The 24,262-nt window shown below is 53.9% G+C and overlaps 3 protein-coding genes across 6 annotated transcripts; 1 reads left to right on the forward strand and 2 right to left on the reverse strand.

Annotated features, from left to right (window-relative positions):
• Positions 1-177: 177 nt before the first annotated feature.
• NFKBIB (NFKB inhibitor beta) lies at positions 178-7,055 on the forward strand. Its single transcript, XM_079760077.1, has 6 exons — positions 178-422; positions 4,286-4,391; positions 4,472-4,805; positions 5,740-5,828; positions 5,918-6,178; positions 6,849-7,055. The coding sequence occupies exons 1-6, from the start codon at positions 244-246 to the stop codon at positions 6,942-6,944; spliced, it is 1,065 nt and encodes a 354-aa protein (XP_079616203.1). The 5' UTR covers positions 178-243; the 3' UTR covers positions 6,945-7,055.
• CCER2 (coiled-coil glutamate rich protein 2) lies at positions 7,056-10,200 on the reverse strand. 4 transcript variants are annotated; one of them, XM_079760080.1, is made up of 6 exons: positions 9,594-10,200; positions 9,300-9,340; positions 9,076-9,163; positions 8,076-8,677; positions 7,538-7,583; positions 7,294-7,423 (listed from the first exon to the last, which is right to left on the reverse strand). In XM_079760080.1, exons 1-5 carry the CDS (start codon positions 9,655-9,657, stop codon positions 7,578-7,580), a joined length of 801 nt encoding a protein of 266 aa, XP_079616206.1. In that variant the 5' UTR covers positions 9,658-10,200; the 3' UTR covers positions 7,294-7,423; positions 7,538-7,577. The 4 variants fall into 4 exon arrangements, with proteins under 4 accessions (XP_079616204.1, XP_079616207.1, XP_079616206.1 ...); XM_079760078.1 differs by lacking the exon at positions 7,538-7,583 and having other exon boundaries at positions 7,056-7,423; XM_079760081.1 differs by lacking the exon at positions 7,538-7,583 and having other exon boundaries at positions 7,058-7,423; positions 9,987-10,200.
• Positions 10,201-11,386: 1,186 nt separating this feature from the next.
• Positions 11,387-24,184, reverse strand: SARS2 (seryl-tRNA synthetase 2, mitochondrial; the record flags this gene model as incomplete). Its single annotated transcript, XM_079760076.1, has 16 exons — positions 11,387-12,057; positions 12,367-12,432; positions 12,527-12,619; positions 12,713-12,806; positions 13,494-13,603; positions 13,685-13,772; positions 13,856-13,901; positions 14,210-14,318; positions 14,561-14,608; positions 15,306-15,411; positions 15,648-15,711; positions 16,189-16,243; positions 16,324-16,464; positions 17,051-17,080; positions 19,069-19,164; positions 23,918-24,184. The coding sequence occupies 16 exons, from the start codon at positions 24,182-24,184 to the stop codon at positions 11,914-11,916; spliced, it is 1,557 nt and encodes a 518-aa protein (XP_079616202.1). The 3' UTR covers positions 11,387-11,913.
• Between the last annotated feature and the right edge of the window lie 78 nt (positions 24,185-24,262).

Genomic DNA, 24,262 nt, shown 5'->3' on the forward strand with positions numbered 1-24,262 from the left:
ACAGGGTAGCCATGTTGACAAAGGGCGCCTGGAAAATGTGGGAACCGGTAGAGAGCGTAGTCTACATGGAAACTCTGATTGGCCATGGAGCGATACGGGGCGGAGCGTGAGCGGTTTAGCCGTCGCTGATTGGATGGATCCGGGGGAGTGTTGGGGAATTCCCTGCAGGGCGGAAGCGCCGGAGCTCCAGGCAGAGCCCAGCGACTGGCCCGCGGCCACGGGGCCCCTGAGGCTTGGAGGGCCATGGCCGGGGTCGCGTGCTTGGGGAAAGCTGCGGATGCCGACGAGTGGTGCGACAGTGGCCTGGGCTCCCTGGGTCCAGATGCAGCGCCCCCCGGAGGACCGGGATTGGGCGCGGAGCTGGGCCCGGGGCTGTCGTGGGCGCCCCTGGTCTTTGGCTACGTAACTGAGGATGGGGACACGTGAGTGAATCTTGGGCTGCCCTCCCTTCTAAATCTGACTCTGATGCTTGACTTCCTGACCTCTAACCCACAAGTCCTAATCTCTTTATAAAGTCAGTTTCCTACCCAACTGATCCTAACCCATAATTTCTGCCCTCCTTTACCGAACACTGGTTCTCAGAATTCCACATGCCTTTCCAGTGATCCCAAAACCGGACTTGACCTTCCTGACCCCAGCCCTGAGACCCTTATTAGTAGCTCAGGCAGGCACCTCCTGACCTCTAACCTCCACAGATATTTATGATTTTTGATCCTTCGCTCCTCATTTATGAGCGTTAGACCTTGATATCCGAAATAATTACTTGACCTTTGACTAAGATCCCACCTTCTGAGCGCTAATCTTCACATCTCACATTCAAAGGGAAAATTAGTAAGTTCCATGATAGCAGGGAATTCATCAAGCAAATATCTATCAAACACAACCACGTTTCAGGCCGTTTTGGTGCTGGTGATAAGGCAGTGAAGAAAGCAAACAAAAACGTATGCGTTGTGGAGTATACATTGGAGAGAGGGGGTTACACAGACAGAAGGAAGGGAGGAAAAAAGAGGAGAGAGGAAAAAGACACAGAAAGACATAAAGTAAGAGAGAGAAAAGAAAAGAAAGACAAAAAATGACAAAAATGAAAAAGACAGAAAAATGGAATGCCAGAGTATAGTAAGTTCTTTGGAGAAAAATCAAGCAGGATAATGAAACATGATTATTTGGGGAGGGCATTCCGGGTAAGAGGGTAGAACAAAAGAAAAAAACAATGTTGGAAAGGCCCAAGTGAGGGATTGTACCTGGGGTTTTTGTGTGTTGTTTTCTGCTATGTCCTCAGCGACTGAACAGAACCTAACCCATAGGTGGCACTCAATAAACACTGATCTTCTCTCAAAGAACCCAGTTGGCTTCATTAATTTTCTCTTTTCTTTGGCTTTCTGTTTTATTGATCTCTGTTCTGACTTTCATTATTTCCTTTCTTCCTCTTAACTTTGGGTTTGATTTATTTTTATTTTTCTAGTTTCTTAAGGAGGTCACTGATTTCAGACCTTTCTTCTTCTCTGTTATAGGTGTTGTGTGCTATAAATTTCCTCAAGCACTGCTTTAACAGTATCTCACAAATTCTGATATGTTGTGTTTTGACTTTTATTAAATTCAATATACTTTATAATTTCTCTTTTGCTTTCTTCTTTGGTCAGTGGATTATTGAGAAGTATGTTATTTAGTTTCCAGATATTTGGAAGACTTTCCAGATACCTTTCTTTTACTGATTTTTAATTTAATTCTATTGTAGACTGGTAATAGACTTTGTATGACTTGAGTCCTTTTAAATTTATTGACTTGTTTTATGGTTCAGAATATTGTGTGCACTTGAAAAGAATGTATATTCTGCTGTTGTTGGGTATAGTGTTCCATTCCACTATGTCCTTGATGATGATTGCTGTCTAGTTGTTCTATCAAATTATTGAGAGAAACTTATTGAAATCTCTAATAAGAATTGTGGATTTGTCTATTTCTCCTTGTATTTCTATCAGGTTTTGCTGCTTGTAATTGGACACTATTATCAAGGACACAAATGTTTATAATTCTGTCCTCTTGATTCATTCTCTTTCTCATTATGAAATAACCCTCTCTATTTGTTGCTCTGAAATCTACTTTGATATTAAAATACTCCCTCCTGCTGGGCTGGGGTGCTATTGTGGTCATACATTTTATTTACATGTCTTATAAACTCCACCATACATTGTTATTATTTTTGCTTAAATAGTCAACTATTTAAAAAAATTATCTTTGAGCCCTGGCTGGTTTGGCTCAATGGATAGAGTGTCGGCCTGCGCACTGAAGGGTCCCGGGTTCAATTCTGGTTAAGGGCACATACCTGGGTTGCGGGCTTGATCCGCAGGAGGGGGCGTGCAAGAGGCAGCTGATCAATGATTCTCTCTCATCATTGATGTTTCTCTCTCTCTCTCTCCCTCTCCTTTTCTCTCTGAAATCAATAAAAAATTTATTTTAAAACATTATCTTTGAAAGAATCTTACATACTAAGAAAAAAATCGTATCTGCTGACCCCTAGTGTTACTATTTTTAGTCCTTTGTACAGATCGAAATTCCATTTGATGTTATTTTCCTTTTTTAAAAAAATAATTATTTATTGTTGCAAGTATTACATATGTCCCCTTTTGTCCCCACTGGCCCCCTACAGGCCACCCCACCCCCACCCCAGGCCCTCACCAGCCTATTGTCTGTGTCCATGGGCCATGCATATCTGCATGCAAAGTCCTTGGTTGATTTCCTGCACTCTGTTCCATGCTTCCTTGTCTCTGGATCAGCTCTGTTCATCAGTTTATTTTGTTCCTTAGGTTCCACTTATGAGTGAGATCATGTGATACTTGTCTTTCTCTGACTGACTTATTTCACTCAGCATGATACTCTCCAGGTCCCTCTATGCTTAAAGAGTAAGACATTCTTTTTTACTGCTTCATAGTATTCCATGGTATAAATGTACCACAGCTTTTTTATCCACTCATCTACTCATGGGCACTTGGGCTGTTTCCAGATCTTAGCTATTGTAAATTGTGCTGTTATGAACATAGGGGCGCATACATTCTCTCTGACTGGTATTTTGGGTTTCTTAAGATATATTACTAGAAGTGGGATCACTGGGTCAAATGGCAGTTCCATATTTAATTTTTTGAGGAAACTCCATACTGTTTTCCATAATGACTGCACCAGTCTGCGTTCCCACCAGCAGTGCACTAGGGTTCTCTTTTATCCACATCCTCGCCAGAACTTGTCATTTATTGATTTATTGATGGTAGTAGCCATTCTGACAGAGGTGAGCTGATGCCTCATTGTTGTTTTAATTTGCACCTCTCCGATGATCAGTGACTTTGAGTCCTTTTTCATGTCTCTTGGCCATCTGTATGTCCACTTTGGAGAAGTGTCTATTTAGGTCCTTTGCCCATTTTTTAATTGGATTGTCTGTCTTCCTTTTGTTAAGTTGTATGAGTTCCTTATATATTTTGGATATTAACCCTTTATCAGATATTTCATTGCCAAATATGTTCTCCCATACAGTGTTTATATCTTCTTCTATCTCTTTTTTCAATGTCCTGTAGTTTTCCGAGAACAGGTCTTTTGCTTCCTTGGTTAAGTTTATTCCTAAGTATTTTAACTTTTTTGATGCAATGGTAAATGGTATCGTTTGTTTAGTTTCTTTTTCTGAGAATTCATTATTGGTGTATTAAAAAAACCATCTATTTTTGGGTGTTGATTTTGTATCCTGCTGCATTGCTGAATTCATTGATTAAATCTAGTAGTTTTTCGGTGGAATCTTTAGGATTTTCTATGTGCAATATGCCATCTGCAAATAATGACAGTTTTACTCCTCCTTTCTGATTTGGATGCCTTTTATTTCTTCTTCTTGTTTGATTGCTGGGGCTATGACTTCCAGTACTATATTTTATATATATAAAAGTTGGTCGCCCCCAACTGCCCTCCCTTGCCGGCCCGGTCACCCCCAACTGCCCTCCCCTGCCGGCCACCTAGTGCGAGGGTGTGAGGGTCAATTTGCATATTACCTCTTTATTATATAGGATGTTTTGTCTGATTTGTTCGTTGATTCATATGGGAGGGAAATCTGGTCCATGTTTGAGAGGAGGCAGAAGTCCTCCTTAATAAATATTGATTAAATACATTTTCTTCATTAACTCAGACCTGACCCTCTCAGATTCCTGACATCTGATTCTAGAACTGTGGTCATAATGGCTAGCACATAGTTTACCGAATGAGTGAATGCAAGAGTACTTGACCTGTGCCTTCTGACCCCTGTCCTTATTCTCAGGGCACTGCACTTGGCAGTGATTCATCAGCATGAGCCCTTCCTGGACTTCCTCCTAGGCTTTGCAGCTGGTACTGAGTACCTGGACCTGCAGAATGACCTGGGCCAGGTGAGCCACTGGAAGACAGTGTAGGGCTTGGGGCCAGGATTCTCAGTGTGACTTCTAACACTTGCGCTCTGCTCCTGCAGACAGCCCTGCACCTGGCAGCCATCCTGGGGGAGGCATCCACGGTGGAGAAATTGTATACGGCGGGCTCTGGGGTGCACGTGGCAGAGCGTGGGGGCCACACAGCGCTGCACCTGGCCTGCCGCATGGGGGCACACGCCTGTGCTCAAGTGCTGCTCCAGCCCCGCCCCCAGCACCCTAGGGAAGCCCCCCATATCTACCTCGCTCAGGACCCTGACCGTGACACCCCCGGCACTGACCACACTGCTGTTGCGTTGAACCCCAAACCCGACTTGGAGAAGGAGGAGGACGAGAACGAGGACTGGAAGCTGCAGCTAGAGGCGGAAAACTATGAAGGTGAGGGTCCGCAGTACTGAGGAGGTCCAGGTGACAGCACCTGGCTTTGGGCTCAGCTCTCCTGACTCAATACCCGGCCCCTTGGGAACTAATACTGAGGCTTCAGGGACCCAGGCATTGGGACCAGAGACGCCTGCCCTGGCCCCAGATTATTGAGAATTGGCTGTGTGGGACCCAGAACCCCTACCTGGAGGCTCCAGATCACTAGGAACCCACAGGCCTAGAGCTATTAGGCCAAATCCAGTGGTTGGGCCCAGCCTCCCCAGCCGGAAGGCACAACTCACCAGGCACAACACATCCTGGACTTCTCCCTACCCCCAACCGTGGGTCCCAGCCCACCTAGGATAAGGGAACTCAAGGCTCAGGCCCTCTGTGAATCTGGTAGCCCAGGCTCCAAAAGACTGACACCGGAGTGGCACAGCCCTCTTCAGCCAGTTCTCATGGGGAAAAAGACTGTCTACCAGGGCCCTGGTGTCAGAGTCTCAGCTCTCCCATCTCTAAGCCCAACTACCCGGGACTGGCCCCTTCAATAAGCGACTGAGGTCATCCAGGACCCAGTCAGTGTTCAGGGTCAACCCCAGTCCCCCAAGCTCACAGGTCCTTCCACCACTCAGGACCCAGGAATTTGAGTTCCAGGTTCTTTGTGAAGTAAGACCAGAGACTCGGGTCTTCTGGTCCCAAGATCCAGGCCTCCTGCCCGGAGCCCCAGGCTCTTCAGCCACAGGCCCACAACCTAGGTATTGGCACTGCCAGCCAGTCCCAGTTCCCCTGGGACTTAGGCACTTGCAAAGCAGATGCCTCTTTGACACACCCAGGAATTCAGGAGCCAGACCCCAGACTCGGTCACCCTCAGGCCACAAAGCCCTCCCCCGAGACTGTGGCACTGGGGGCCCGGATCCCTCAGCCCCATAGTCTAACATCACTCTGTCCCCAGGCCACACCCCACTCCACGTGGCCGTCATCCACAAAGATGCAGAGATGGTCCGACTGCTCTGGGAGGCCGGAGCCGACCTAAACAAACTGGTGAGCCTCCCTCGGGAGAAGGTGTGGCAGGTTGGGGTTGTCCCAGAGTGGGGGAGGGCCCCCTCTGACCTCTCTGCCGTACCCTTCAGGAGCCCACGTGTGGCCGGAGCCCCCTGCACTTGGCAGTGGAGGCCCAAGCAGCTGATGTGCTGGAGCTTCTCCTGAAGGCAGGTGCTGACCCTGCTGCCCGCATGTACGGTGGCCGCACCCCGCTGGGCAGCGCCATGCTCCGGCCCAACCCCGTCCTCGCCCGCCTCCTCCGTGCACACGGAGCCCCTGAACCCGAGGATGAGGACGACAAGCCTGAGCCCTGCAGCAGCAGTAGCGACAGTGACAGCGGGGATGAGGGCGTGAGTCAGGAGGAACGACCGGGTGGCTCAGCTGGGGGCTCAGGGTAGATGGGCAGGTGGGAAGGGGGACAAGAGAAATTAAGCAGCGCCTTGAGACTGACCGTGGGCGGCTGCGATTTGAGAACTCGGGCAGGAGTGCACATGGTGCAGGTGACCTGGACAGGGGTTGCAGGGAGAACTCGGGCTGTGGTGGTTGAGAAATTAAGGCACTGGCAGAGGGAGAACTCAGGCAGAGGCAGAGAAAAGACCTCAGTTGTAGTGACTGGTAGGTAGGCAGCAGTGAGGGGAGTGATGTTGTGGAGCAGGAGTTGGAGAACTCTGGCAGCAGTGAGGCTGCTGCTTGGGAGAACCCTTGGGCAGGGTGAGGTTGCATGGTGGGAGCTGAGGAATCTGGGTAAAGGCAGAGGGAAGGGGTGGAGGAGGGAGACCTCAGTGGCCGTGGCTGCTGAAGAACTGGAGAAGCAACTGGGCTACAGCTCCAGCAGGAGCGGGAGAACACAGGTGACCTTGAAAATGGTGGATGGAGAACTAAGCAGGGAAGCTGAACTGTGATTGGGGAAACGTGGGTTTCAAGGCAAGACCAGATCTTAGGGCGGCGGGTGGGAGAAATTGGGCAGCGGGCAAGGTGGCAGCCATCTGAGCCCCTCTGCCTGGCCTCCTCTGCCCCCAGGATGAATACGACGACATCGTGGTCCACAGTGGCCGGAGCACAAACTGGCTACCTCCTACCCCAGCTTCAAAACCTCTCCCTGATGACCCCATCTGACTTGTTAATAGAATTTCTAATGAAATAAAATCCTAGTTCTGACAATCAGAGACTAGATTGACTATTGCCTTCCCAGTCCTCCAGTTTACCCCTGGGCTCTATCCCTCCACAATTGAGGGCTACACAGTAAGGCGTGGTGGTTTTCTTTGTGCTTTATTCACTCAGAAGGGTTGGAGTGGGTTTCGTGGGGTGGCAGAGCGTTTCCTGAGTCGGTCTAAACCCACCCCCTTATTCAGCGAAGACTTGGCCCCTCAGGCCAGTTTCCAAGGCACACCCTTCTCCCACTCCTGCAGGTTGGGGAGAGGCAGGGGCGCCAGATGAGGTGGGGGTTTTCGGGGTCACTAGTCCTAAGCCATAGGGTGTGCCAGGAAGGAGGACAGGAGGTCGAGTCAGCCCTCCCTCCTGAGCTCCTCCCCCAGCATCTCCGCTGCCTTCTTCAGCTCCTCTCTCACGTGCTCCAGCCGCTCCACATCCTGCTCCTGGTGGGATCAGAAATGGGTGATCAGCGCTCACCTCCAAAGGCAGGCCACATCAGGGGTTGCCCATGAATGTGGGCCATGGCAGCTCGCACAATGGCAGCCAGCAGCAGTCACCTCAGTCATCACGGGCTGTGATGGTGCCACAGTGGTTGCTCTAACCCTGGAAGAGGAACGTGACCAGTGAGGTCTGTGGTGGCTGACACAGCCAACAGCAGCAGACCCAGGACTCACAAGCGTACCCAGCTGGGATGCCATGACCCATGTGGGGGGACGGCCATGTTGGTTCCTGCCATCAGTCATGGAAGCATCTTACTTTCGATGACCCAGCAATATATTCATCCCCTTATTCAGTGAACCAGGCACAGCAGCCTTTTCATGTGGCCAATTTGCTCGGCAGGGACTAACAGTGGTGGCTAACTCAGACGCTCTGTGCACTAATGGTGGCCATCTGGGTTACTGTAATCAGAATGGAAGCCTTCTTGGTCAAGTCAAGGCCCTTCTTGGATGTTGCTACCTCGTCCTGGTGTCAGTCCTGGTCACTGTGACCCATTTATGGTGGAACTTGCTATTTAAGGCCCAACACTGGTAGGTGTTTGGTAGGAACTCCACTGACGTGTGTTCCACCCGGCTCCCCATTGCCCCCTCTACTCACCTCCCTCTCCAAAGCCTCTTCCTTCTCCTCCTGCTTGGACTCGGTTTCTGGCTGGCGGCGGTGGTGGTGGTACAGCGAGTCCTTGTGCCTCTCTCTTCCCCTGCCCTTGGCCCCCTGCCACAGGCTGCTGCCCCCGCCCAGCACGTGCACGCCCTTCTCCTTGGCCTTGAACTGGGCCGTCTCCTCGTCACTGGCCTGCTCTGCCACCCGCTTCTGGGGGTCCCCTCCATCCTCTTGCCACCGCTTCCACAGGCCTTCGAAGGTCTCCATGGGCCCCCTTTTTTTCTTTTCCTCCTTCTCATTCTCCTCCTTCTCCTCCTCCTTCTCCTTCTCCTCCTCCTCCTCCTCCTCCTTCTCCTCCTCCTCCTCCTCCTGTGCCTCCTCACGGTCCTCTTCCTGGTGGAGCCGGCTGTGGAGATGCTCGTGCATGGCCTGTTCCCGCACCTCAGACTTGTGGGTCTTCTCTGCTGCCTCCTCCTCTTCCTCATCCCTCACTTCCTGGCTGGACCTCATCTTCCCAGCCTCCCGCTTCTTGAAATCACTCACCAGCAGGCCTTTCTCCTCAGAGGACACACAGCTGTAGGGCTCTGTCTCACACATCTCTGGAGGGAAGAGAAAGGACACTGCAGCCAGTTGGGAAACAGCTGGAGGAGTCTGGGGCCCTCCTGAGGTCCACAGGGGGACTGCCCAGAACTGGGAGAGGAGGGTCAGGGCCCAGGGACATTCTCTGCCCGCCTCCTATTCCTCTGTAAGGAGCCCCAAGGGTGGGCTGGGGACCAGGCTGGACACTTTGGGAGAAGGGAGGGGCATGAGGTCTTGCTGCACCACCACCTCCTCTGCCCGCCAGAAATTGAGCCCAAGCAGAAGGAAGAGGCTTCAGAGGGAGGTGAGTGGAGGAGGCAAGGGAGGCCCTGGGATAAGAGAACACCCTCCAGGCAGCCCGGGGCAGAGCTCTGGGGGGTGGGGCTCCCAGAGGAACTGGAGCCTGGGTCCTCCTTACCTTTGTGGAGGAGAGCCATGCAGGGGCCGCGCTGGGCCTGACCCAGAGTCAGCATTTCTGTGACCACCTCTGCCAGACAGCGGGTCAGCTGGGGGTGAAGGGTCAGAGGGGAGAGCAGATGGGGGTAAGGAGAGCAGCTGGAGGGGAGGTGATGTGGAGGAAGCTGGGCAGGGAGGGCCAGGGCTCCAGGGAGATGAGGCAGGATAAGCGGTCACACTCCTTACCTCCTCTTTGGAGGGTCTTGATGCCAGAGGAGCAGCGGTGGCTGTGGAGGAAGGAGATGGGAACTGGGCTTGGGACCGCCCCCCCTGAGCTGTCCCTGGTGCTGATCCCAGCTCCAAGGGCGCCCTGATCCCCAGTCCCCTCCCCAGCCACCTGTCCGATGTACTGTCCCCACCGGACAGCTGGGCCCATGAAGTTTCTCATCCGACCCGCTGGGTGTACTGTGCCAGCCCCCAGTCACCCTGCTCCCCGGCCTGGCCCCCCGAGGTGCCTCCTCCCCGGTTTCTTGCACTCACACGCCCCCAGCAGCAGGGACAGCGGCAGCAATAGCAGCACGGAGGGCCTTCCGTGGCGCTGCATGGTGGTGCTCCCCAATCAGGGTCCTCGGCGCTAGGGTGGCAGCTCCTTATAACCCGTACACCGCCCCCCCCAGGGAGAAAGTGACGTCACCACTGCCCCCTCCCGCTGCAGGCGGAACAACAGCTGCGGGGCGCCGACCTGCCTGAGACCCTCAATTATTCATGGGGACCCACACCCTGCACCCTTGCCCCTCCTGCTTCTGGCACAGAACCAGCATGGGGATAGGGAGGTTTCCCCAGAGAAGGTCTGACAAGCAAAAGGCCTCGTTGAAAGGTGGGCCTGGGTTTGAAGCAGCCGCCACTTACTGACCAACCTCAGCCAACGCTTACCTTTTCTTGGCCTGTTTCCTCCTCTGGAGAGTGGGTCTCACAGCCTACCTACCCCCGAGGTGGTGACTGGCTCTGCCTGACGCCCAGCTCCACAGCTCCCAGCCCTGAGTCCTTGGACAATTCCTTTGTAAAACAGGGTCGGTGACAACCTGTTCCCCAGGCGAGGCTTGGCGGTGAGGATCAGATGGATGAATGTGTGTGTAAGATCATTGAGGCCAGCGGTCGCCAACCTTTCGGACCTCACGGGCCACCAGTGGTTGGCGGCCCACTGGTTGGTGACCGCTGACTTAGGCAGTTCTGGGTACTGGGAACTACTCAGGTTGGAGCACCTGCAATCCTGTCATTTTTAAAAAAAAAATATTTTATTAATTTTTTACAGAGAGGAAGAGAGAGGGATAGAGAGTTAGAAACATCAATGAGAGAGAAACATCGATCAGCTGCCTCTTGCACAACCCCTACTGGGGATGTGCCCAAAACCAAGGTACATGCCCTTGACCGGAATCGAGCCTGGGACTTTTCAGTCCGCAGGCCGACGCTCTATCCACTGAGCCAAACTGGTTTCGGCAATCCTGTCAATTTTATTGAGCACCTACTACATGCCCAATGAGGCTGCTGCAGTGAAGGAACTGGCACGCCGTCTTGCCCTCTTGGCGCAGGCATTGAGAAGGGGTGACGGACAATACTCAAAGGATCACGTTATGTAAGGAAGGAAGGAAGAGAGGGAGGGTTGAAGTGGGGTCTTGTGGCCTTTCCTGAGCTGGAGCCACAGGCGGGCTCTGGGCAGGGGGCACAAGCCCCGATGCCCGTGTCACAGGGGTGCTCTGGCTGTATGTGTGGGACCAGGAGCAGGGAGACACCAAAGAGGCTACATGACTCTCCAAATGGGAGACAGCGGTGGACAGGACCATGGAGGGGCTGGGATGAGAGAGGGCGGGCTCTGGAAACATTCCCAAGGTGCAACGGCCCAGGTCTGCAGATGTGGATGGAAGAGGAATCGAGGATGACCTACAGGGGGAGGATGGGGCCAGGGGAGCTGGGAAAATGGCTCCAAATGCGGCAGCGGGCACACCCAGGGGAAGAGCAAATTTGGTTTCACCATCGATGCTGCCTACTGGCCCTCTGCCTGGAGCGGGGGGCTGAGAGGTGAGGTAGAAATGGGTCAGGGAGAGGGGTCACTATCCCACTGGGGGAGAGGCCTCAGCATCCTCCAGCTCCCCTGGTGGTCCCAAGCTACTGAACGGTGGGCCTGGGTTCAAATCCAGCACTGTCCATGTGCCCTAGGAGTTGCTGGATATGTCCAGCCATGGCCCCTCTGATAATTTAGCACTTCTGAGCAATTGCCCCCCACCCCACACAAGTTGGCCAGGGCCGTCTCCCGTGCTCACAGATCCATAAAGACCACTGTTCTGACCATTTATTAGGGACCTTGTGCTAAGCACTAAGGGGGCAGGGAAGAAAGAAGGGGTGGAGGCCTCTCTTCTTGATTTCAGAGAGGAAGGGAGGGAGGGAGAAACATCCATGAGGAGAGAGCATCCTGGATCGGCTGCCTCCTGCACGCCCCACACTGGGGATCCAGCCTGCAACCTGGGCATGTGCCCTCGACCGGGAATCGAACCTGTGACCTCCTGGTTCCTAGGTCCACGCTCAACCGCTGAGCCACGCCGGCCAGGCGAGGCCTCTCTTCTTATCCCATCCCTAGATCCGTCAAGCCCCCAGATGTCCTGCTTCCCATTGGGACCCCCAAGGACAACAAGGTCACTGATTCTGAGGCAGCCGGGAAGGAGAGGTGGACCCTGGAGTCCACAGGCCCAGGCGTGGAGCTGATGAGGAATGCAGATGTCAGGGCAGGCTCAGGACACGTCTCGGGGTCCAGGGTCCCCTCAGCCAGCGAGCAGCGACAACCCAGGTGGCTGATGAGGATGAGTCCTCAGTTCAAGGCAGGCTGGCCCGGGAGCCTGGGCTTCTGGCGCTGGTTGGGCCCAATATACTGGAGAGGCACGTGGGTGGGGGCTGTGATCCGATCGGTGCCAAGGTAGGGCTGGAGGGCAGAGGGAATGAGGACCGAGCCGTCCTGGGGACAAAGCAGGCCTTAGGATGCTGCCACTGCACTAGCCCTCCACCCCCTGCCCTTTTGGGTACAATTCACCATTTTTATTTTATTTTTTTAAGATTTCCTTACTGATGTTTATAGAGAGAGGAAAGGAAAAGGAAAAACACCAATGCGAGTGGGAAACATCCATCAGCTGCCTCCTGCATGCTCCCTACCAGGGACTGAGCCCACAATCTGGGCATGTGCCCTGACCAGGGATCGAACCAGCAACCTTTCAGTGCCCAGGATGATGCCCAACCCACTGAGCCACACTGGCCGGGGCCCCCTCACCTTCTGCTGATTGCTCTCCAGGAGGGCGATGAGAAGGCGGGGGACAGCACAGGCGGTGGCGTTCACCTGGGAGAGAGACACGCTCAGGCTGAGGCCTGCTGGCGGGCCCCAGGGGGGGTTCAGGTGGTGTGGATGGTTGGGAGTGGAGGCGGGTGCTCACCGTGTGGGCAAACTGCAGCTCCCCAGCCTCTGTCTGGAACATGATGTGGAGGCGGCGGCTCTGGAAGTCTGTGCAGTTAGAAGCACTGGTGACCTGGACAGGGGGGTGGGGCGAGCTGAGGGATCAGCTGTGAGGGCTGGTGTCATCTCCTTTCCACCCTGCGTCCCCACTGGGACGGGGGCTCACCTCGCCAAAGCTGCCCCGGCCTGGCATCCAGGCCTCGATGTCGAACTTGCGGTAGGCGGGAAGGCCCAGTTCCTGGGTGGGCATGTCCAGGACCCTGCAGCCATGGAGAAAGGCAAGGCGAAGGTCAGGGTGAGAGGAGGAGGGAGAAAAATGGAGGCAATGGAAGAGAAGGCAGCTGAGAGTGGGCAATGGAAGTAAAAGAGGGAGACAGTGGCAGTGGGTGGTGATGGAGGAGGTGATGCAGGAGGCAGGAAGGAGCTGATGGGAGAGAAGACCAGGGAGGAGAACGGGCATGTGGCCGTGTCTCCAGGCTGCTCACCACGGCCAGTCCCCACTGTCTGTAATAATAGCACCCCAAATTTTTGTAATGGGTCACCCCAGAAAAATAGTCGGTGTTTTTCAGCGTCTTTTGAAAGCTAGGTGTGACTGACGGTGAGAGGGCAAGTAGGCTTCCAACATCTTAAAGGCAAGGGGCATGTCCCCCCTTCTCACTGGTGGCGAGAAGCCGCCTGGGACTGCACGAGAGGCAGCACCTTAGGGATGGGGAGCAACAGGAGGGAAGGGGCCTGGGTCTTGCCCCTGGAGCACCCTGTGCTGCTTATGCTATGGCTACAATCCCATAACCCTAGTCAGGACTTCAGAGACTGATAGGCAGACAGAGAGCCTACACAGGGAAAAGGGGGCAGGGGGAGAAGTGGAGAGGGTTTTCAGAATGGCGGGAGCACCAGCCCAGCATCTACCTCCCTTCTCCCCGCCACCTCAGCCCCACCCCTGTCCGCACCGGAAGTGCAAGCCCAGCTCTGTCAAGATCTCCATCTGCAGGGACAGAAACTCCTCCAGCAGCTGCGAGCTCTGCTCCAGCCCAGGGCCTGTCACCCCAAACATCTCCACCTGGCGCAGAGCAGGGAGCAAAGGAGTCAGGAGACCCATGGCTGTTGGGGTGACCCCCCTCAAAGTCCCTGCTATGCCAACCTTGGTGAAGTGGTGCACTCGATATAGCCCCCATGGCTCCTTCCCTGTGTGTGTTTCTGCTCGGTAGCAGGTACTGGAACAGACCATCCTGGGGGAGCAGGGGTGGTGGGGTCAGGGAAGGGAGAGGGAACACCACAGGTGGGGACACGGTCTACAGGAACTGGGCATCACCTGATTGGCAGGTCCCTGAAGGCCACAGAGTGGTCCATGAAGTAGCCTGGGAGGAGAGGGGGACAGGGTGGGTCAGCCAGGGCCACCCTCCATCCACAGGAAACTTTTGTAGGATTACAAAAGGTATCCCCTCTGGCAGACACAACCTCATGTCTGGCATGTGGCTGGACCCTCACTGTGCTGTTAGGCGGTAAACAACCTGCACAGCTGTCATATGTTGGCCCTGGGGTTGCCAGGATATCCTGGGCAGGCAGCCGCCACCCCCAGAATACTCCAAGTTGCCGCCTTACAACTGCTCCTGCTCCGAGGACACTGGAGGGGTGCTCACCACCCTTGCCCCAGGCAGGTGCTCACCTGCAAGCCCCACCTCTGCTGTCCCGGCCAGGTTGAGGTCTTCAAAGCGGGAGGGGTCAATGTTGTAAATCTGGGATGGGTTGGCATTAGGTGTCATCCCACAGCCTTCCTGAGGAGGCCAAGCCACAGAGGTCAGGGGACAGCTAACCACGGCCTCCTCCATTTTGCAGTCACAACCCCTGCTCCTCCCCTAGAAGAATCTGGAATCACCCTGGCCTCCCTGGCCCATCCTGACCCCCTCAAGCCAGCCCCAGGGCAGTTTCCTCAGGGGAGACGGGCTGGCCTCTGCCCGGGGTCCCCAGAGCGGGGCCTGATACACAGCTCGGCATGGGCAGCAGAGCCCTCACTCACAAACACAGCTCCTCGGAGAAGGTCCGGCACTGTCATGGGGGTGAAGCCCTGCGTGGGGAAGGAAAGGGGTGAGTAGCACAGCCAAGACCCCTCCCAGGGCCCAAGCTCAGGCCTGAAGGGGCACCGCAGATGGGCCACCGGCACTCCCTTGTCACTCGGAAGTCCGTTCCACTTCAGAGGAAACGGAGGAAGGCTGAGCAGTGGGCTGAGCTGGCCCCGGCCCTGGTGTCCCTGTCACTGGGACCCTCTGGTGGCGCTTCATGGTTCCCACACTCAGATCACATAGTTCAATCGTTCCCTCCCCTGCTAAAGCCGTCCGTGGCTCCCCAGGTGATGCCCAAGTCCCTTGCCATGGCCAATGCCCCTGCATCAAACCCCGGCCGACCCCTCTCCAGTGTCAATGGACGCCATGTTTTCAATACACTGTGTACACGGCAGGCAGGCAGACAGGCAGGCAGCAAGTGCAGTGGTTACAAATGTAGGCTCTCTCCTTGAGCCTACATGCTAGCTATAAAGCCTTCAGCTACTTACTTCCAGACCTCCATTTCTCAATCTCTGAAGTGGGGAGAATATTAGCACCCACCTCAGAAAGTTGTCACAGAATTAAACGTGTCAGCGATACATGTGACGTTCGGAAAACAGTAAGTGGAACAGCGGTCACACCCCCTCCTCAACTGCCTTGAGCCTTCTGAGCTCAGCTTCCATGCCACCCCCTCCAGGCAGCCCTCTCATCCTGGGACCATACCCGCTGGATGAGCTTGCTGAGGGTGAAGTTGACCAGGCCATGCTGCAGGAGGGCTCCAGCCCCGCGCAGGTAATAGGAGCGGTGGCCAGACACGTGAGACAGGCGCCTGGGAGACAGATGGGCAGACAGGCGGGGGCGTGTGGACCAGGGCTCGGAGGCTGGGGTGTTGGGGGAAAAAGACTGACTGCCCAGGGGCAGAGGCCCAGATGCCAAACGGGGACCTGGGCATCAAACATTCATGAGGGGTGCGGCCCCGGTGGCTCCACATCCAGGACGGGGCTGGGGGAGGCAGAGCCGGCGGCCAGCTGTTGGGAGTGGGGAGGGCTGGGAGGGGATGCTCACTTCTGACGGATGATGTCAAGCTTCTCGGCGATTTCCAGGTGGCCCCGGGGCTGGAAGGAGAAGGCTGGATGTGGAAGAAAAGCAATGGGCTAAGACGGGGAGAGGCAGCGAGATGGGACAGAGAGAAAGATTGGAAAAATGGCGGGGAGGGAAGGCAGTAAGACAGAAAGGGAGAGAAAAGGAGAGAGGAAGGAAGATGAAGATGGATGCAGAGATGGGAGCCAGACAGAGATGGAAGGCAGGATCAGAAAAGGAGAGGAAGAGAGAAGGGAAAGAGAAGGAAACACTAGGTGAAAGGGGGAGAGAATCAGAGAGAGAGGGAGAGAATCAGAGAGAGCGCCAGAGAGCCAGAGAGGAAAAGCCCACGAGAGATGGGGCCAAAGCCAGACAGTTGGACAGAGACAGGGGCAGGCACACACAGACACGGGGTGAGAGGACCCGACGAGGTGAAGGGCTGCAGCTGAGGAAGAGGAGGCCAGCACAGCCCCAGCCCCAGAAGCCCCGCCCCAGCCTGGGGGGCCCGGGCCGGAGTGTGGCCCACCTGGCTTGTCTCCGACCACGTGTAGCACTCGGGCGTGGCTCTCGTCCCCGACGGGCTGTAGGGAGACAGAGGCCATCACCACAAAGGGGGCACTCGGCAGGCCCCGGCCTCCCTGCTGCCCAGCACAGGCCTTACCACATCCGGGTGGGTCTGGTTGGGCAGCCTCAGCGCCCGCAGGTAGAACTGCTCCTCAAGCTGGGCCTCCTTGGGGTACAGGAGCACGAGCTGCTTCCGGATCTCCCGGCCCCGTGCCCGCAGGCTCTGGTACTGCGGGTCCTGGGGGCAGGGCGCGGAGGGTCAGCCCAGGCCAGGGCTGGGGAGTCCCTCTACCAGTCTGACCCGGACCCTGGCTGGCAGAACCTCTGTGGTAGGCAATTTGCTGCCTCCGCTTTTGGCTCAATATCCTCGATTTCCTTTAGGGAACCTCCCTTCTCCCTTCACCTTCACATTGCACATCCGTGGGGACATGACCCAGGCCTGGATTACTGAACATTTCACTGCCTTGGCCACAGTGACTGGCTCAAAGACAGGCACCTGACACAAACCACACGTACGAGAATCAGCCCCAGGACTACGGCTGGAGCTATAAGGGAAGAGGTTCTTTTTGTACCCGACCCTGCCTCCCGTCCCCCTAGGGGAGAACGCTGATCTGGGAATAAGAGGGAAGTAGAACCAAATACGGAGCCAGGACCTAGACCCAGCTGTACCTGACGTTTGCTTTTTAGTTTCATGAATCAGAAGAGCCTTTTTTTTTTTTTCTTCCTTAATCCTGTTTGAGTTGTCACATACAATGGAGGAATCATGACTGCTATATGAACTGCCCACCCCCCACCTGGGACAGGACGCCAACCCCCCGTGGTACCTGCTGCACTTGCTTGTTGCCTTGGTTCACCTGGTAGGAAAGACAGACAGGGTGATTGGTTTGATGAAGTTGAGGGGGGGAGGATCGGGGGCGGGGGAAGGGGTGAAAGGTCAAACAGGCCAGGGGATCTGAATTGTTGCTCTGTCAATGCCTGGCTGGGCCCCTCCTTGACTGTGCCTCAGTTTCTCTCAGTAAAGCTGTGAAGAGGCAAAATAACAATAATAATCACACCTGCAACCCCATTTATTGAGCGCTGCCTCATGCCTGGCGCCATGCAGAGGGCTCTCACATGATCCTAGTTCTTCACAACCTACTCCACGAAGTTGGCATCAACGTGATCCTGTTTTTGTTTTTGTTTTTTTTGTTAATCCTCACCTGACGATATTTTTTCCATTGATTTTTAAAGTGTGGAAGGAAGAGGGAGAGAAACATGGATGTGAGAGACACATTGATTGGCTGCCTCCCACAGGCACCTGACCGGCGCTGGGGATGGAGCCTGCAACCAAGGTATGTGCCCTTGACCAGAATCGAATCCGGGACCCTTTAGTCCACGGGCCGACATTCAAACTGGCTAGGGCCGTGACCCTGTTTTGTAGATGAGAAAACTGAGGATCAGAAAGACAGTCTGTGAGTGTGTATTGGAGGCCTGCGACCAAGGGCCTTTGATACCCCAAGCCTCTATGATGCTGAGCAACAGAGGGAATCAGACAGACCTGGGTCTGAATGCTGGGTGCTGACCCGCTGTGTGCCTCTGGGCATTTCTCGTTCCCTCTCTGAGCCTCGGCATTCCCATCTGTGAAATGGGATGATAACAGGACCTCCCAGCAGGCTGGTGCATGGCCTCCCTGAGAAGATGCTCTGGCACTCACTGACCATTAACTGAGATCCATTGTGCTGTTTTCCCAGGCTGCCTCCTGTGATGCTTGTGGCCCAGGGCCCAGCACACACACAGTAGGTCCCTGGGAGAAGTAATCAGTGTTACGAGAGGCCTTCAAACAGAGCGCTGAAAAGCAGCCCAATGCCTGGATGCGAATCCTGCCTCTCCCGCTTCCTGGCTGTGAGACGGAGGCATGCTTTACCCTCCTGAGGCCTCAGCCTCCTCAGCTGTAGAAGTGGGTTTGTGCTGTCCCGGTCTCAGTGTTGTGAGAATGTAGAGTAAGGGAAGCATCTAGAACAGTGCCTGGCACAGAGTGACTGGTATATAAATGCCTGCTGTTGTTTGTATGACTATTTTTCAGCCCGCTGTGGCAGATGCTGTTGGCTGTCTAATCCAAACTCACCTGCCCTCCTTCCTCCTTCCCCACGGACCCCTGACTCAGTCTGCCCTCCCAGGCTGCCTGGAGTTCAGGGAATACGGGTCCAGCGGAGGTTGCCTCTTGCTGCTGATGGGTGGGCGTGGGATGTCTGGGCCCCAGAGAAAGGTCTCCCTGCTCTTGGAAAAGGCACTCAAGCCAGAGAAGCCCCATTTTCAGCCTCTGGCAGCGTCCCTGGAATAGACACTGTCCTACAACAACCACCTTGGAACTGTGAGAGGGGAAACTGAGGTCAAATCACCACAGCGGAGTCACGGGAGAGAGAGAGGGAAGGAACCTGGGTTGGGGATGCTGGGGGAGCCACCAACTTATCAACCCCAGGGATGCCTGGCCCTGGACGGCTCGTTATGTGAGGTAATGAATGTCCACATCCTTCAAGTTCCTTAAATTTGGTTTCTCATTAAAAACAGCCAGTGGCGCCCTAACCGGTTTGGCTCAGTGGATAGAGCTTTGGCCTGTGGACTCAAGGGTCCCCGGTTCGATTCTGGTCAAGGGCATGTACCTTGGTTGCGGGCACATCCCCAGTAGGGGGTGTGCAGGAAGCAGCTGATTGATGTTTCTCTCTCATCAATGTTTTTAGCTCTCTCTCTCTCTCTCCCTTCCTCTCTGTAAAAAATCAATAAAATATATTAAAAAAAACCCCACAAAAAACAGCCAGTGGCATCCTGCCCCCCACCCCCACCCGCCTAGGACCCCCCTGCTTACCAGCAGGGCCTGCACTGCCTCCGCCACGGCCCCCTTCTCCTCCTCCAGGCTCCGGATCTGTTCCCGCAGCTGCCTCAGCTCCTGCCATGTCGCGATCTGGGGGTGAACACAGCAGAGAAAGAGGTGAAGCAGCCACTGTCCTCTGCCCCACCGGGACCCTCACTGTCCGGGGCAGCCATTCTCCCCTCCTTCCCTTCATACTAGGACTTCCTGACGTTCCCTTTCTCAATCCCCGGGGACTGGATGATGGACCATAAGGAGGGCTGAACAGCTGAACAGCACAACATCCTAAGGGACACAGAACAGGGAGAGGAAAGCCCCTGGCACCGAGGGACGTGGAGCTGAGGCCCCCGCCAGCTCTCCACTCTCGACTCCCCTGTGGGAGCAGAAGAGCCTCTATCCTAGGGGCCGCCGCAGCAGCTAACCCTGCAGCCTCCAGCACGGGGGTCAGGAGGGCAAGGGAGACCAGCGCCCCCTTCTTGGGCACACATATCGCTGGGGAGGCCCTCTGGGAGCCCGGGACCTCGGCAAACTCCTTTGTCCTCTCTGGTTGCAGTTTCCTTTCAACAAAATGGTACGGACACTGCCCTGTGCCCCGGCCGGAAACCTGAAGGGGACAGCGGGGCACAGGTTGGGTCGCTACTCCTTTAGTGGCTCCTCCTGGATGTGCCCTGGACACTTCACGCTCACCAGGTGCAAGATGGCTCTCGGAAAAGCGTCACCCCAGATCTGCTCCTCCTCCTTCGGGACAGCCCCACCAACTCCCACCCTCCCTCCCAAAGCCCTGGGCCTCCTCCCGGATGCCACCCCCGCCCCGAGGCCAGGCACCAGGGCTTGTGAACACCCATCAAACCTGTCCTCCCCACCCCCCTCTCCCAGCCACCCCAGATCCTGTCATTTCCAATGAGGACCCTGTGTGAGCCTCCCAGCCTTCAGGCTCCCCCTTGTCCCCGCAATCCCGCCAGAGTCCTCACACAGCTCCTCTTCGCCCGAAAGTAACCCAGCCCTGCCGTCCCCAGGAACAAACCACACCAGGCCGCAGTCTATGCCCTAAGGAAGTGTGTGTTTTTTTTCAAGCTTTGGGATGTGGTAAATATACGCCAAATTTACCATTTCAGTCATTTTTTAAGTATGCAGTTCAGTGACACAAAGTGCATTCACACTGTTGTGTTACCATGACCCCTACCCACCTCCAGAACTTTTTCACCTTCCCAAACGGAAACTGTGCACCCGTGAGACACAAACTCCCACTCTCCCCTCCCCCAGCCCCGGGCAACCACCCTTCTACTTTCTGTCTCTATGAATCTGACCACTCTAAGTAACTTAGATAAGTGGGGTCACATACAGTAGGTCCTCGGGTTACGTCGGAGATCCGTTCCTACGGCGCGACGTAACGCGATTTTTACCTACGTCACTCACATGGAGCACATACACAGCAGTAATGAAGTGAAACAGTAAAAAAAGTTTAAAAGAAAGATAACAATTCCTGACCTTTACTTGTGGCAAATAAATAATAAAAAGCATAATGCACCAGCAATTCCACTTCTGGGTATTTATACTAAGAAACCCAGAATACTAATTTGAAATAATATATGTTAGGTCTGATCAAATAATTGAATCAATACCCCCTCCCCTGGGAACTGACCTTTAGGCCACTTCACAATGGACATTCCACTTGCTTAGAGCACTTTCCACTTGCTAAGACCATTATCTCTCCCCTCCGGACTTCCCAGAATCTGGACCTGCACAGAGAATTCTCAGCCCAGAAAAAACCTGCCAAAAGTTTTTTAAAAACCTAAAAACCACTGACTCCCGTCACTGGGATGCTGGAGCCATCCAGGCTCAGCCACCTGATGTGCGGATGATCGAATAAATTTGTAATCCCTCATCAAAAAAAAAAAAAAAAAAAAAAAAAAAAAAAGCATCATGCACGTATGACAGGATCTGGGGTGTCCGGGAGAGGGGGGATGGGGAGGACAGAAATGACGGAACTTTTAAAAAATATATATTTTATTGATTTTTTTTTTTTTACAGAGAGGAAGGGAGAGGGATAGAGAGTAAGAAACATCAATGAGAGAGAAACATCAATCAGCTGCCTCCTGCACACCTCCTACTGGGGATGTGCCCGCAACCAAGGTACATGCCCTTGACCGGAATCGAACCTGGGACCTTTCAGTCCGCAGGCTGATGCTCTATCCACTAAGCCAAACCGGTTAGGGCAGAACTTTTTTTTTTTTTTTTTTAATAAATAAATGGAAGATGGCGACATAACCACGAAATGGCGTTATGTCGAGTCCGACGTAACCCAATGTCTTTTTGCGAGTGGATTTTTTCACTTAACATAATGTCCTCAAGGCTCATCCATGAGCATGGCCGGTGTGGCACAGTGGACTGAGCGTTCTCCTGTACACCAGGAGGTTGCTGGGGCACATGCCTGGGTTGCAGGGCTCAATCCCCAGTAGGGGGCATGCAGATCGATGTTTCTATTTCTCTCTAAAATAAATAAAAACATTTTTTAAAAAAAGTTCATCCAAACCCTAGCCAGTTTGGCTGAGTGAATAGAGTGCCAGCCTGCAGACTGAAGGGTCCCAGGTTTGATTCCGGCCAAGGGCACATGCCTGGGTTGCGGGCTCGATCCCCAGTAGCGGGGGACATGCAGGAGGCAGCCAATCAATGATTCTTTCTCATCATTGATGTTTCTATCTCTCTCTCCTTCTCCCTTCCTCTCTGAAATCAATAAAAATATATTTTAAAAAATAATTTTAAAAGTTCATCCATGATATAACATATGTCAGAACTTCCTTTTTAAGGTTGAACAATATTTATATGTATAGGGTGTCCCCCAAAAATGTATACACACACTTTGAATAATTACTAATTCCAATGGGTTAAATCTCAATTGAGCTATCAGCTGTAAAGTATATATACATTTTTTTAGGACACCCTGTGTACACACACACACACACACACACACACACACTCACACCACATTTTGTTTATCCATTCATCTATCAATGGACACTTGGGTGCTTTCCACATTTTGGCTGTTGTGAATAATGCTGCCATGAACATGAGTGTGCCAATATCTGTTCAAGTCCCTGCTTTCAATTCTTTGGGGTATATACCCAGAAGTGGAATTGCTGGATCATATAGTTACTCTATGTTTAATTTTTGGAGGAACTTCCAGACTGTTTTTCTATAGTGACTGTATCCTTGCCAACACTTGTTATTTTCTGCTTTTTTAAAATAATAGCCATTCTAATGGGTATCTAAGGCAGGACTTTTAAAATTAAATAGAATATAATCCTATCTAATAAAGAGGGAATATGCCAATCGACCCTCACACTGTTGCAAAGATGGTGGCGCCCACAGCCAATAAGGAGGGAATATGCTAATTGGCTGCCCCGCCCTCAAAGATGGCAGAGCCCACAGCCAATAAGGAGGGAATATGCTAATTGGCTGCCCCACCCTCAAAGATGGCGGTGCCCACAGCCACAAGATGGCGGCGCCCAGTACCTTCAGCCCCGCCGGGGTGCCTGCCTCTGTAGACCCCCAGTCCCCACAGCCGCCCAGGGCCGGCCTGAGGCGCAGGCAAGCTTTGTATGGCGGCTGCCCAGGGCCACCCGAGGCTCAGGTAACCAGGGCTGGCAGTGGCAGCAGGAGAGGTGTGATGGGAGCGTCACCTTCCCCTGATTGCCAGGTCACCTCCCACCCCTGAGGGCTCCCGGGCTGTGAGAGGGGGCAGGCCGGGCTGAGGGACCCCCCTCTCCAGTGCATGAATTTTCATGCACCAGGCCTCTAGTAAAACATAAGAATGTATCATACATAGTAAGAGCAAGAATTGTTAGTAAAACTGGTTTCATCTTGGGGCGTGTGGACTAGATCAGGATGTGAAATGTGTTTCTTACTCTCGGCCACAAAGTGTGAAAGACCCTAAATTATCTACATGCCCACCAAATGGATATTTTGTCTTACCTCTAAGCTTTAGTCGTGCTGATCCCTCCCCTGGGGACACTCTTCTCCCGTTCCCCTGGCTGACCTCACTCATTCCACAGATGTTTGCTTAATGCCACCTCCTCTGAGAAGCCCTCCGAGAACTGTGTCCTCTACTCTTGTTTTTATAAAATTTTTATTGTTGAAAGTATTACTTATGTCCCTTCCGCTCCCCTACCCTGTCTTTACAGCACTTACCAGAGATTAATGATATGTTTTTAATTGTATGTTAAATCTCTCTCTTTCACTAGACTGTGAACTCAAATTGTCTTGCTCCATGAGTAAGCATCGTGGGGTAGTTAACACTGGCTTCTGGAACCCAACAGCATAGGTTCAAATTCCCACTTGTCACCAGCTACATGATTTTGGGCAAGTTAATTGACTTCTCTGAGCCTTATGGCACCTACTTCACAGGGTTGTTGTAAAACTTAAATTAGGTTTAATATGTACAAAGCACTTAGAAAAGGATAGTAGGAGAGTCCAAGAGAGGGCTGCAAGGATTTGGGGTCCCCACCATCCTCCACACCTCAGCCGGTTCTAGTTGGATTGGATTTAGCCTTCGGATAAGCCTGGCATGAGGTGGAGGCACAGAGGGCACTGGCACACAGTTCCTAGCGCAGAGGAGATACCCAGCACGCCTTATGGAACAGGCCCATGATGGGCGTCTAGGGAGTGGGGCCTAAGCGCTCGGTGGACCTGGGTGAGGTCCTAGCAAGACACGTGGAAAAGAACTAAACTTGAAGCGACAAGACCGCCCCCTGCTGGAGAGTGTCTCGCAAGCCCATTCGTCGGCAAAGTGAACAGCCAATAGGCAAAGCGCTCTGGCCTCGACGCTGGCCCGCGCAAGCGCACTCACGATCGCCGGCAGGTCCTCCGGCCGCAGCGCCCCCTTGCGGTGCTCCAGGGTGCGCGCGGCTTCCTCCGGGCGCGTGCACAGCGGCTCCAGGTCCAGCTGAGGGAGCGCGCTGTAGCCCTCGCGTGCGTGCTCGTACAAGAGGTTCCGCTCTCGTCTCTCGGTGGCGAAACTTCTCCTTGGCCTCTGGCTGCAGACACAACCTCCCCGGGGCCGGAGCCCTCGGCGGGCCACCAAAGGCCACCAGCGCCGCGCTACGGACGCAGCCATCTTGACCAGGGGACAAGGAGACACACGCCCTTCGTCCCGCCCACTCCGCGTGTAGACCAATTGCGAAGCAGCCGTCCT

The sequence above is a fragment of the Cnephaeus nilssonii genome (assembly GCF_951640355.1).
Source record: "Cnephaeus nilssonii genome assembly, chromosome: 20".
Taxonomy (NCBI): Eukaryota; Metazoa; Chordata; class Mammalia; order Chiroptera; family Vespertilionidae; genus Cnephaeus; species Cnephaeus nilssonii.